The sequence below is a fragment of the Hyla sarda genome, chromosome 1 (genome assembly GCF_029499605.1).
Source record: "Hyla sarda isolate aHylSar1 chromosome 1, aHylSar1.hap1, whole genome shotgun sequence".
NCBI lineage: Eukaryota > Metazoa > Chordata > Amphibia > Anura > Hylidae > Hyla > Hyla sarda.
The window spans coordinates 187,685,612-187,699,431 of NC_079189.1; the positions used below are offsets into that span (position 1 = coordinate 187,685,612).

The 13,820-nt window shown below is 38.5% G+C and overlaps 1 protein-coding gene across 1 annotated transcript in view; it reads left to right on the top strand.

Moving 5' to 3' along the window:
• Window positions 1-13,820, top strand: part of PAPSS1 (3'-phosphoadenosine 5'-phosphosulfate synthase 1) — a 115,047-nt gene that overhangs the window by 45,365 nt on the left and 55,862 nt on the right. Inside the window, exons 8-9 of the mRNA XM_056565948.1 lie at window positions 8,597-8,802; window positions 13,507-13,642. Coding sequence (XP_056421923.1) covers window positions 8,597-8,802; window positions 13,507-13,642 — 342 coding nt within the window. The remainder of the gene's footprint in view (window positions 1-8,596; window positions 8,803-13,506; window positions 13,643-13,820) is intronic.

Sequence of the window (13,820 nt, forward strand, 5' to 3'; positions counted from 1 at the left end):
GCAAGGTGTAGATGGTTATACACCAGCTCAGATTGCGCAAACAAAAGCTAATTTGCAAGGTAAAATAATATGGACTGTATAGAAGTTTAGAAAGAAAATAGAACGTGCAGCAAACTCTTTAAGAGAAACTAAGCGAAATCTTTAATAAAGACTAATGAGGAAAATTTTTATTGGAGTTAAGGACAAATGGAGTGTAAAAAGTGTTTTTGTGAGGTGTCCATAGCCTCCACTAGCTTTTACAGTTGTGTGCCTAGTTTAAAGGGAAACTGACAGCTGGTTCACCCACACCAAACCCAGTACACAGGCTTATAGTACAGGTGAACTGGAATTAAATAATGTATCCCTTACCTGGATTGGCGCTGCCGTTCTGGCAATACGCGCTGGATTAGCCTCCGTTGCTAATATGTAAATAGCCAGATTCGCAATGGAAACGGGATCCAGCATACCCAGCATCCCTTTCTCCTTTCCCTCTACACTGATATACCTGCCCACCTCATAAATTTACATGAGACTCTCTTTGCTTATGTGAGAGCAAGGTGGACAGGCATATCTGAGCAGAGTAGATGAAGGCAGGGAACTCTGTATGCTGGTCCCCACCTCCATTGCGCAAAACTGTCCATTTACAATTTGGCAATGGAGGCTAATACCGGGTGTATCTCTGGTACTGCGGCACTTAACTGGGTAAGTAATTTATTATTTTAATCCAGACTAGTTGCACTATAACCCTTAGAGGAGTGCCTCTAAGTCTTGCTGCAGCATGTACCAAACTTGTCTTTTCTCCCTCCTCCACTGTCAGGTGACTGTCAACACAATGTTCTCTTACTAGAACAATAATCTCAGAAAAGTATTAAACGGCAAATACTTTCTTAAATGCTTAAATAGCAGTCACTCGGTCTCTAGAGCTCCACCTTGCTCTGGAACAAATAATTATAGCATATATTACAGAGAATCCTACACTGCATAGAAATGAAAAGAGGATCTCACAGACCTGATCAGTCGCAACTTTTTCAATTATTTTCAAGTTGCATGTTTTTCATTAACATTACAGCATGTTAGTTCATTCAGAGTACGGAGCTATTGCACCCATGTCCATAGTCGGACCTGACGCTACGTTTTGGGGTGGTGCCCTTAATCATGTGCACAGGTGAGAGGACTTTAATACCTACTACAAAACATACTGGTATAAAATGGTTAATACAAGTTTTCTTCACGCTCCATTTTAAACCCGTTTTATAAATACACAATAGGCTAGGTAAAAGGTATTATTAAACGATAAATACACTCATAGAAAAACTCTAAACTTGCATGATTTGTTCAATCCTTTCGGCCCCATTGAATCTAACGTGTTTATCCAGTAAATTTTCCTCAGTAAACGCCATCTATTTTGGTCTTCGTTCACATTCACCGGTATCTCTTCCAAAATTAACCATCTAAGATCAGTCACATTATGATGAAATTGGGCAAAATGCTGTGCCACGGAGGTTTCCTCATGATTTGAGTCTGCATTGTGTTGTTTTTTTTACAGAATTTACTGATCATATTTTTATGTTCCGTTGTTCTGGTTTGCCTGACGTAAACTTTACCGCACGGACATTTTAACATGTAGATCACATTGCAGCTCAGACATGTATGAAACCCTTTTAGTTTTATCTTTGTTCCTTTCATTGCATGGTACACACTATGGCCGGCATTTCTCATTGTAGGTGTAAGTGAAGCATTTTTCTAAATCTTTTTTTTTTTTTTTGTGTGCTGGTAATGTGTAGGAGCACCAGATTTATTAAATGGTCACAGAACATTTGATAAATGTTGTGCAGGTCACATTTTCAGAAATTTCTCTCTTCACATACACCAAAAAGCTAAGCTAAGTCTGGGCTGGTGTAGTGTTAGAGACTTTTCAAATGGCTTTGCACCTTTTCACAAAAAGGTGCAGTTCATAAAACCCTTCCATATCGTGTATTGCCAAAATCAGTGGATTACAACCCAAAATCAGCAAAAATGTGTAAACCAAAAGGCGTAGGTACAAAAAAACCAGTCTAAAGACAATGATAAATGTCGGCCTATCTCCTCGCAGGATTGCATTACAGTTGACGCACCCCAAGCATGGAAAGGTTCACATTTTTTAGAAGCCAAAAAAGTTTGTCTTGAAGTTTTTTTTTTAAAACGATATCACTGTGAATTAATTTATCACCTATAGAGGGACCATTTTTATACGTGAACATCGGATTCTCTTTAAACAAACCTCCATACTTGGGATCCGCCATCATTATTTTCCAATACTTACTTATTCACTGTTCGTTTTATTAACCTAGAATGTTTGTCATAGGTCGAGATATACATGGTGCGGTTTTCAATGCGTTTTTTGTTTTCTCCTTTTTAAGTAGAGTTTCTCTTGTTTTGCCATCTACTTCTTTCACTGCTTTGTCTAATTTGTTTTTAGTATACCCTCTGAGAATTTTTTACAATTTGTTCTTGTTTTATAAGCTATTTCTGTATTGCATATTCTTTTTGCTCTAATAAGTTGACTTTTTGGCAATCCATTAAATGTTGTAGGGACAAGAAAGCTGTTTTTATGTAGTATATTACGGTATTTCTATCTGTATAGAGACCTGTTTCAAAACCACAATCATTTTTTTTTTTTTTTTAACCTCTACATCTAGACATTGTATAGTAGGATGATAATTCAATGTGAATTTAATAGTCTCATGTTGTGTGTTCCATAGGCTTGGAGAAAAAATTCTTCCCCGAATCTAAAGTAGTTTTTACACATAACATATTCCAACAAATGCATAAAAAAATAAATTTTCTGGCTACTTAACGAGACTTTTCTAGTTTCTCACACAAGACTTGCCTTCCTGTTGTGGGATATTTGTATATAAACTCTGCAAATCTAATGTGCAGAGAAAAGTGACATTTTCTGTTTTTATTTTTTCTAATCTAGATGAAAAAGTCCCTGTATCTTTAACGCCTTAAGGACCGGGCTTTTTCCGTTTTTTCATTTTCAATTTTTCCTCCTTAACTTAAAAAAATCATAACTCTTTAACATTTTCACCTAAAATTCTATATGATGGATTATTTCTTGCGTCACTAATTCTACTTTGTAATGACATTAGTCATTTTACCCAAAAATCTACGGTGAAACGGGAAAAAAAATCAATGTGCGACAAAATTGATGAAAAAACACTATTTTGTAAGTTTTGGGGGCTTCCGTTTTTACGCAGTACATTTTTTGACAAAAATGATACCTTATCTTTATTTTGTAGGTCCATACGGTTAAAATTATACCCTACTTATATAGGTTTGATTTTGTTGTACTTCTGGAAAAAATCATGAATACATGCAGGAAAATTAATACGTTTAAAATGGTCATCTTCTGACCCCTATAACTTTTTTATTTTTCCGTCTTCAGGGTGCTATGAGGGCTAATTTTTTTGCGCCGTGATCTGAAGTTTTTAGCGGTACCATTTTTGCTCTGATCAGTCTTTTTGATCACTTTTTATGAACTTTTTTGTGGTATAAAAAGTGATCAAAAATGCGCTATTTTGGACTTTGGAATTTTTTTGCGCGTACACCATTGAACATGCGGTTTAAAAAGCAGTATATTTTTATAATTCGGACATTTCCGCACGTAGCGATACCACATATGTTTATTTTTATTTACACTGTTTTTTTTTTATTCTTGGAAATGCCGGGTGATTCAAACTTTTATTAGGGGAAGGGATAATTGAAAGGGTTGATCATTTTTTTTTACACTTTTCTTATGCAATATTATAGCTCCCATAAGGGGCTATAACATTGCATTAACTGATCTTTTACACTCATTGATCCATCTCCATAGGAATGGATCAATCAGTGTTTTCGGCGATTGAATGCTCAAGCCTGGATCTCAGGCCTGAAGCATTCAATCGGCGATCGGACTGCAGGAAGGAAGGTAAGAGACCTTCCTCCTGTGCTACAGCTGTTCAGGATGTCGCGATTATACCGCGGCGATCCCGAACAGCTCCCTGAGCTAACCTGCACTTTTTACTTTCACTTTTAGCCGCGTGGCTCAGCTTTGAGCGCGCGGCTAAAGGGTTAATAGCGTGCGGCACCGCGATATATGGCAATATATGACACGTACATTAAAGTGAAGGGGGTTGGGGGGGAATGTCTCTCACTATTTGGGGGGTTGTGGAATAGCAGTCAGTCCTGTGCTTAGATGTGTGTGGGGGGGAGGTGTCAGCTCATCTTGTCTGTTTTCATGAAATTTCACCATAGTAGGAATGGTAAAAAAAAAAAATTTTTTAATGGATGTTAATTGAATAAAAAAAAAAAAAAAAAAATAGGAAGGAGGGGACTAGTAGACTAAAATGATTAACTGGAATACCCCTTTAACTATTTGGGGTACTTTACGTAACTAATGTTCATCTTTTGAAGTATACTGAAGTCTGCAGACTGTTCTTGCATAAACCAATCTATAAATTTGAAGTCATAATCCTTTTAAATGTCCAATGGCCTTAACAGACGAGAGAACCACATAGGAAAGATATAAATGTGCCCCTATTATGATGCATGGGTTTGGCAGGGGTTTATTTTCTTTCCCCAACTTACCCTATCATTAACCCTTTACCAGGCTTGACAAGAATCTAGGAGCCAGTAAAAGAAAAAGTTAGGAGCCAGGATGCAGCACGCAATGGCATGTCATGCAACAGGATGTTATGTGACATTATATGATCAGTCATTAATGTCTCCTTAGCTTTCCCTGTGTCACTGTCATTCATGTCCCCTCATTTCCTCCCCCCTGTGTGTCTTAGTCATTAGTGTTTATTAATCCCTCCCCTTTGTCGCAGTCATTACTGTCCCCTAATGTTCCCCTTTGTGTGTCAGTTATTTATGTCCCCTCATCTCCTCCTGTGTGTCAGTTATTACTGTCCCCCCTTCTCTTGCTGTCAAACACCTGTAAAACCAGAGCGCCAACCACTGGCAGAATGGGTGATCAGCACAGAAACATAGGTGGAGGTGAAAACCTGGGCGCCGCCATGAAATTCTTAGTCGCCATGGATTTGTCGCCCTGCGTTGGACCAAATTTTCCCTCCATTTTTCGCAGTTTTGAGAGTCTAGAGCATGTTCTCAACATCCAGTTGAGTCCTCCACAAAGGCCCTAAAAGGCATTCTTGTTAAGCTTCTATGACCTTGTTGATGGTTGAATGCCACATTTTTGTTTCTTAACCTAAATAAATAAAATCTTTTTTTTTTTATTATTATTTAATTTAGAAAAGTTACAGTGTGACATGAATACAACTTTTCTGGTGCTTAAGGCTAACTGTAGAGTATTTAAGGATTAGGGTGAGTAGATCAAATAGCTTTGCAGCAGTGTTGGGGGGTGTCAAACACCTTTTTAACTCCCCTTTTTAGCATTAGAAGTATGTTGGGATTGCCTGTAACCTATGATGTGACATGTGGTGCTCCATTACTCGCACATACATCCCTTCTCACTGAGGACTGCTTTCAATAATTGAAATCTAAAGGGATTGACCACAAACCAGGAGGAGTGGGAAGTGTAATATTCTATTTATTCCGAGACTGTTTGAAGTTAAAGTGTGAAAGACTTTCTGGATGGGCTGATAGCTGTCTCCTGAAAAATGCTATATGTAATCTGTGTGTCTGCAGACTGTAGAGTATGACTGCATGGCTTTGCTCGCACATGTGTTTTATGACATTTGTCTGCATATTTAGACAGATAAATGGCAACATTGCACATTGGAATAGCTCTTATTGCTGCACTGTTCTCTATAAATATGTTTTGTACATTTACTGAACTTACAGGGTGTAACCCTGAATTACAGAATATTGAATTCCAGCACATACCAATAGGTGAGAATACGTCTGGTTTTCATTGCTTTGAGCTGTTACAAAACTGCAACTCCCAGCATGCCCGGACAACCTGAGTAATAGTTGAGCAACAGCTGGAGGCACCCTATTTGGGAAAACACTGATATAGGGCATGTCATCATGTTTACTTTATTATTGTTCTATATAAAAAAAACAAAGAAAAATAATTTTTTTCAAATTACAGAAACGCTTTGATTTTCCATTTTTCTTCTCAGTCTCAGATATATCACTATTGGGCCTCCTGCACACCAGAATATTACAGGTCCATGCCACTTTTCAAGGGTAGGGTCACACGTTCCGTCTGCTGCATATTTTAGGGTCACACATTCCGTCTGCTGCATATTTTCCTACCCAGTGAAATAAGAGGGTAGTAAAATACACAGCTGATTTTGCTACCCATTGACTTCAGTGGGTGGGAAAATACACAGCAGCAAATATTCAGCAAAATACAACACGTCTGACCCTTCCCTTTAAGAAGGTCTGTAACTCTTAACTCTCTTGCCTATTCTTGAGATCAGGTGTGACAAGACACCGGTTCATGCAGGGCGGTGCAGTTGCTCGGGTAACTATACAATGCCCTATGAATTCCATTTCTTATTGTCAGGGCTTATGTATGGAAGTCACTGTGTATAATATGGTGACCTCACTACCTAGCTTAAGCCTGAGTCTAACCTCATGTTTGTCTACTTTAGGAGTTTACACTCTTTTATTTAATAAACAGGAAAAGAGGGGGTGATTTATTATTGGAAGCTTTTAAAATGTTTTTTTCTTTACACCTTTTTTTTTATTCCACCAAGGGGGCTTTTTTAAGCAATCATTAGTTTGCTTATACTAATCCATGCAAGGCTAATCATTTGTGACACGGGGTGCCGATCAGTCCTGTCAGTTTACTCTCTGCATGCAGAGGTTTAACTGCCGAGATTTGACTGAAGTCTGATGCTGGCAGTTATAGGCAGCTGTCAGATATATATTACAGCCCAGTTGTTTATTTACCATTTTTGTCAAAATAATATAAATTCAATGTTTATGTTTAAAATCTTACAAAGTCATACATCTTTGTCGAACAAAAAATAAAAGTTTCACTGCCATTCTGGCAGTGAAACTTTTATTTTTTGTTCGACAAAGATGTATGACTTTGCAAGATTTTTAAACATTTAATTTATATTATTAAAGAGAAAAAAAAAAAAAGATTTGTCTTAGGCCCATGTTGGCCTGACTCCATATTAACACTGAGTCTCTGAGGCTAGCCTGAAGCTCACAGACCAATAAGATAAGTGTTGGCTATTCCCACTTGATAAACCAATGTATATGACGCCAGCTGAACTGTTACCTGGGGAAATTTTTTTTTTATCTTAACAAGATTGATCCTAGAGATAAATGCAGCCAGAGGTTTCTAGTAGAAGCTTATCAATCTCTTCACATTGGCTGCTCCAAATATATGTATGTATTGGGGAGCTATATGTCATGAGCATTTTACTGACCCCTGTCTGATGAGTGAAGTGATGTAACATGCTCTTGGTTTTCTTTTGTGCCCTTATTCAGGAATTTTTTGATAAGCCCAATTCCTATCATGTTTTCTGGATATGTCACCAGTATAGTTGAGAATACGGGCAAAAGGGTATTTGAAAAGTATACTGAGGTGTACCCATTGACTTTAATAGACTGAATGTGGTCTACTAACTCTTGCGTTTAGGCATTGATGGGTGTTTATGTATTGACAAATGTCAGGAGACCTATAGTAAAGCACCGCTTGTGATTCCCATTAATGTCATGCTGCGCTGTGCTTTGTTTTACACACATTGTCTTGTATGTATGAATTACCCTATGAGCAGTCTCTATTTTGTTCTGTGGCATTGGCAACAGTATATTTTTACTCCCCACTTTCTCTTGAATTTTCTCCATTCATTTCTCTGGCTTTACAGTCACATCAAAAGAAGAGTGTAATCCTTGTAAAAAAAAAAGCTTTACAGTAAAAGTAAATGAGGTCAGATGCGAAGAGCTCACCCCATCATACTGATTTTATTTGTACACAGTAAAACTCTCCAGACACTTCATCCCTCCCCCAGACTCCCCCTGATTCTTTGACATGACACATTACTTAAGTTTAGTATGTGTCATACTGTGATATCAAAGCACTGAAAAAAATAGGAACAGTAGTGTCAGACCTTGTGACAAGCAGTCTGCAAAGTTCAGCTGGTTTTACCATGGTGTAAAGCTTCCCTTCCCAAAATCAAGTTTAAGTGATCAGTAATTTGTTTTAAATGGGTATTCCGGGCAAAAACATTTTATCCCCATCAAAAGGATAGGGGATAAGATGTCTGATCGCGGGGGGCCCGCTGCTGAGACCCCCTGCGATCTCCCTGCAGAACTCTCTTTCTATGCGGGTGCTGAATCTCCAGTTTCGGAAACCTCCGGGTTTCCGGGACTGGGGACGTGACGTCACACCCCCTCCATTTATGTCTATAGAAAGGGGCGTGGCGGAGGGAGATCGCGGGGGGTCCTAGCAGCGGGCCCCCCGCGATCAGAAATCTTATCCCCTATCCTTTTGATAGGGGATAAAATGTTTTTGCCCGGAATACCCCTTTAATGTTTTTTTCTTTATGCTCACCTGATTTGTCTGCATCTTTTCTTGGAACAGACAGTTCTAGCTGTTCCTACATTATTATAGTTATACAAATGAATGCATTCGACTTATTTGTGTTTTCACACATTCATTATTTTCCCACAGGGGGTGTCATCAACCTATCTGTGCCCGTTGTGCTGACAGCAACCAATGAGGACAAGCAAAGACTTGATGGCTGCACAGCTTTTGCACTGGTTTATGAAGGAAAGCGAGTGGCCATTTTACGTCATCCTGAATTTTATGAGCACAGGAAAGAGGAGCGTTGTGCCAGGCAATGGGGGACTACCTGCAAGGAGCACCCATATATTAAGGTCTGATTGACATCATATTGAACTTGAATTTACTTTTATTGATTAAACTCTGAAAGGAAACTATTTGTTGCTTACTGACCTAATACAAAAGGCTTCATTGATATGAACAAAATGGCTTGAATATTTTGAGAACATTTGAAATTTTACTGACGCTCTGCACTTACCCACCATCATAAAGCAACATTACACTGTAGTAATATTATAATTGTGCTCTAAACACTATGTAAAATACATTATTATAGTTTGTTTGTAGGTGATCTTGTTTCCAACATGACAAAGCAGTGTAGGGTTCCATAGCTGACAGACACTATCCCTGAGGAAAAAGCCTTGGAGAGGAAATATGGATCTGAGGCACCATTGTACATGTGCTGTGATGTTGCACGCTTATCTTATATGGATGTCTCAATAGACTTGACTGGCATCTACTGTCCGGAGCAATCCTGCAGAACTTGGGTTATTCACACTGCTCAGTCATATTGGAAACAATTTCACATACTCTCATGCAGCCGTAATTGAGACACATTGAAACGGACGCTTGTGGACTTATTGTATCTTAAGAACAATGTCTGCTGCACAATTAGGTTACTTTACCAGCAGAGGGTGCCCTTGTTGCATTTTTCATGCAGCTTTCGCAACTAAATTGATGACAAGGGACTATATTTATTTCAACAAATTGATCTTACTGGATTAGGTCAGAACATTAGCTACTGACCAGCATACTTCTAAAGCAAGAGATGTCTGACCACAGCCTTCTAAAACCTTAGAGCCTACTCATGAATCACATTTGAGATTGTTTGAGATCTTACAATAGAAAACACATTCCTAATGGAATTAGGAATGGGAAGATCTTAATGGTATTGTATTAGGTAGCATAACTGAACTACAAAATATCCATATTCAGAAAGTCCCGGTTTACTCCTTCCAGCAAAATGACATACCTGGTATATTGTTATGCCGACTAGAGTGTATAAATAAAGTGCGCTCACAAGCTGAACATGCTTCATACCCAGTGAGTACCAGATGCTATAGCCTTAGTAAACAGAAAGTATTATCAGTATATCAGTTGTAAAATAAAACCAGAACTATATAAATTGGGAAACATTGTAATCATATGGACTCACAGAATACAGATGTCAGTTTTACTGTAACTTGCTTGGCATAAAAACAAGCCCACACCCACCAAATGTTACAAAATAACTTTTTATCTTCCCAAATTTCACCCCACAAATAATAATTTTTTTTTGTTTCATGGTATATTTAATTGTTAAATGAACGGTATGATTAGAAAGTACTATAATACTCACAAAAAATAAGCCCTCTATATAATGCCTCTGGTGCCCTGCTCCTGTAAGCAGCATCACCCCGCACTAACCTGCTGGAACTGCAGTTTATTGCAGGTGACGCTGATCACAATGGTGTTCTCTGTATGTGACGAGGTTGCTGAGATATAACTGGAAATAGTCATGTGTAAATGAGGTCCTTTGGTGCCCTAGCCCCTTTGTGCTCTCATAACCCTGCCTGGCTGATACCTAAACACTCCATGCTGAGATCCTGTATCTTGGCATGGCCAGATCAGTGCATCCTTGCGCATGTGCCATTTTCATACTACACCCGGAAGCATAAGCAGCAAACGCATAAGAGTCAAAAAAGCAGCCATGGTTTACAAAGTAAGTAGCTTCTGTTGTCTACACCACAAAATGTTCTACTTTTTTCTCTGGTACTTTCTCTAAAAGTCTACTAATGCTGCCTAACATGGCAAAAGACAACTTAGCTTGTGAATGATGGCTTTTGAAGCAGATGCACACACAAATTCCGGGTTTAGTGTGGAAGCAGTGCATGTTTAGGGATGCTCTGGGCTGCTGGCATGCTGCTGGGGGTGTTATGAAGATTTAAAAAGAGGGTGTTATTTAGGAACCAGCTGAACAGGAGGACAAGTACATGCAAAGACATGGGAACTCACCCAGTGCACCAAAGGACATAATTTATATAAGACTATTTTTTCCTATAACTACGCCATGTACAATGATACCAAAAACACCCTTGTGATCAGCGACACCTCCACTAATCTTAACCCCTTAGGGACTTGTTTTTGCTTTTTCCTCCTTCCTTTCAAAAAATCATAACTCTATCAATTTTGCACCTACAGACCCATATAAGGGCTTGTTTTTTGCGTCACCAATTGTACTTTGCAATTACATCACTTATTTTATAATATAACCTTTGGCGAAACAAAAAAAAAAATTTTGTGAGGTGAAATTAAAAAAAAATGTAACTCTTGGGGCTCTCGTTTCTATGCAGTGTAATATTTGGTAAAAATGACACTTTATCTTTATTCTGTAGGGCCATACAGTTACAAGGATACCCAATTTTTGTAGGTTTTATTTTAATACTTTTAAAAAAAATTATAAACTACATGCACCAAAATTTGTATGTTTAAAATTGGCATCTTATGACCCCTTTAACTTTTTATTTTTCCATGTATGGGGCGATATGAGGGCTCATTTTTTGCGCCGTCATCTGTAGTTTTTATAGGTACCATTTTTGTTTTGAGTGGGACTTTTCGATCGCTTTTTATTAATATTTTTGTGGTAAATGAAGTGACCAAAAATGCACAATTTTGGACTTTGGTATTTTTTTACATGTACGCCATCGACCTTGTGGTTTAGCTAACCTAATATTTTAATAGTTCAGACATTTACGCACACGGCGGTACCACATATGTTTATTTTTATTCTTTATTTTATTTAAAAAATGGGAAAAGTGGGGCGATTTTAACAGTGAAGGGGTTAATGAAATTTTATTTTAAAGTTACACTTTTTTTTTTTTTGCCTAAAACATGCAATCTTCTGATTGCATATACTGATCAGTGCTCTGCCATTGCAAAGCACTGATCAGTGTAACCGGCCAGAGGTGGGACTTGCATCTAGGGAACATTTTATGGCATAATGTGGGGATATATACAATAACAAACAGCCAACAAATACCATAAAATAATTCATATATTATTGGTTACTAGTTTTTTTGTTTTTGTTTTTTGGGCCGTGAAATGGACATTACAGTAAAGCTTTTGCTCAACTTACACTGTTTATAAAATATTTTACATTTTCTATTCTAATTTTTCCTTTTTGTCTGGGCCTCACCTTGACTGGTTGGCCTTGTATATATTTTTAATTTTTTTTATTTCATTAGATACTTTGGAGAAACATATATACAACAGGCCCCACTGACTTCACATTTTCGGCTATTTTGGAGTACATTTAACAAAATCTCTTTATTCAGATATATACCTGTGGTGTATCTATGTCATGCCTCTAGCCTTTAATAGGTCACATACAGTCTATTAGTAACTACCATATTTTCCAGCGTATAAGACTACTTTTTAACCCTGTAAAATGTTCTCAAAAGTCGGGGGTCATCTTATACGCCAGGTGCTGCAGTTGGCCGGGATGCCCGGGATATGGATTTACTTCCCCCGTCACACTGGGGACATCCCTGTGTCCCGAAAGATCTTTTCGGGACACAAGGATGTCCCAGTTACCTTCCGGCCCCACGTTAACTTTAAAAACACAGGGGCTGCCAGAAGGTAGCACATGCAGGGATGTCACTGACATCCCGTGCATGCGCCCATAGCAGGAGCGGAGCAGCGAGGACGCGCGGGCATGGTAACTTACCAGCACGTCATCGTCGGTGCAACGACGACCGCTCCTTCGGTCCCGGGACCTACTGCTATGGCCTATAGGCCTTAGGCCGGAGGAGCAGAACTACAACCTAATGTGGAGGAACTATACTGCCAACCTAATGTGGAGAAACTACAACCTAATGTGGGGGAACTATACTTCCAACCTAATGTGGGGGAACTACAACCTAATGTGGGAGAACTATGCTGCCAACCTAATGTGGGGGAACTATACTGCCAACCTAATGTGAGGCGAACTACAACCTAATGTGGGAGAACTATGCTGACAACCTAATGTGGGGGGAACTATGCTGCCTACCTCATGTGGGGGAACAATGGTAAGGTACCGTATCGCGGTAGAGGGGTAGTCTTATACGGCGAGTATATCCCAAACTCTGTGTTTTAACTGTAAAAGTTGGGGTTCGTCTTATACGCCAGAAAATACGGTACTGTTTTTTAAACTTGAACATTTTGTGTATAGAACTTAAAATACTTCATGACTAAGCCTTTGCGTCCTGCAAACAAATAATACATTAAGCAGACCAAAATATACTCACTACACCTGGCCCAATAAATACTGGGTGCACCATAGTATATTACAGAATACCTTCTTGAAGTTATCCTAACAAAGTTGCCCCAAAACATATCAGTAGGACCTGCTAAGAATAGATGGCAGGTATTATTTTGTTAACTTGAATTGCCTGTGAATTGGTAACAGACAGTTACCTCCAGCTGGCTACCAATGTATCGTGTCCACCGTGGTGTGAGCAGCTCTAGGGCCAACAGTTCTTTAGTAGCAAAGTGAGATACCGTGCACAGAGAGAGAAGAGAATAATTCTTGGGCATATTCTTGGAGATTTCATTGGAAACCTGTTAATGTAAATGAAATGGCCACCAGCACAAACTTCACTTTTGTTTTTAGCAGTATGTATGTTCTATTTTATACAAAGTAATGCCTCCATTCTCCCTTTTAGTTGATTTTCATGAATGAATTTTCTTAATATATGATATTTGTTGGTTTGCTGCAGATGGTGATGGAGAGTGGAGAATGGTTGGTGGGTGGAGACCTGCAAGTCCTCGACCACATTTATTGGGGTGATGGATTAGATCAGTACAGGCTCACACCAGCTGAACTTAAGCAAAAGTTTAAAGATCTGAATGCGGGTAGGTTTATTGTCTTTTTCCCCTCTTATTTTACAGTGCCAAGTAAAGGACATAACATGTTTAACATTATGTGTTATCCCTTATACTTTTGACTGCAACAATAAAATACATAATGACCTCTAATGATACCCTTAGACTGAGAACTGTTTATGTTTTATATTTTATTAATCATTATTTT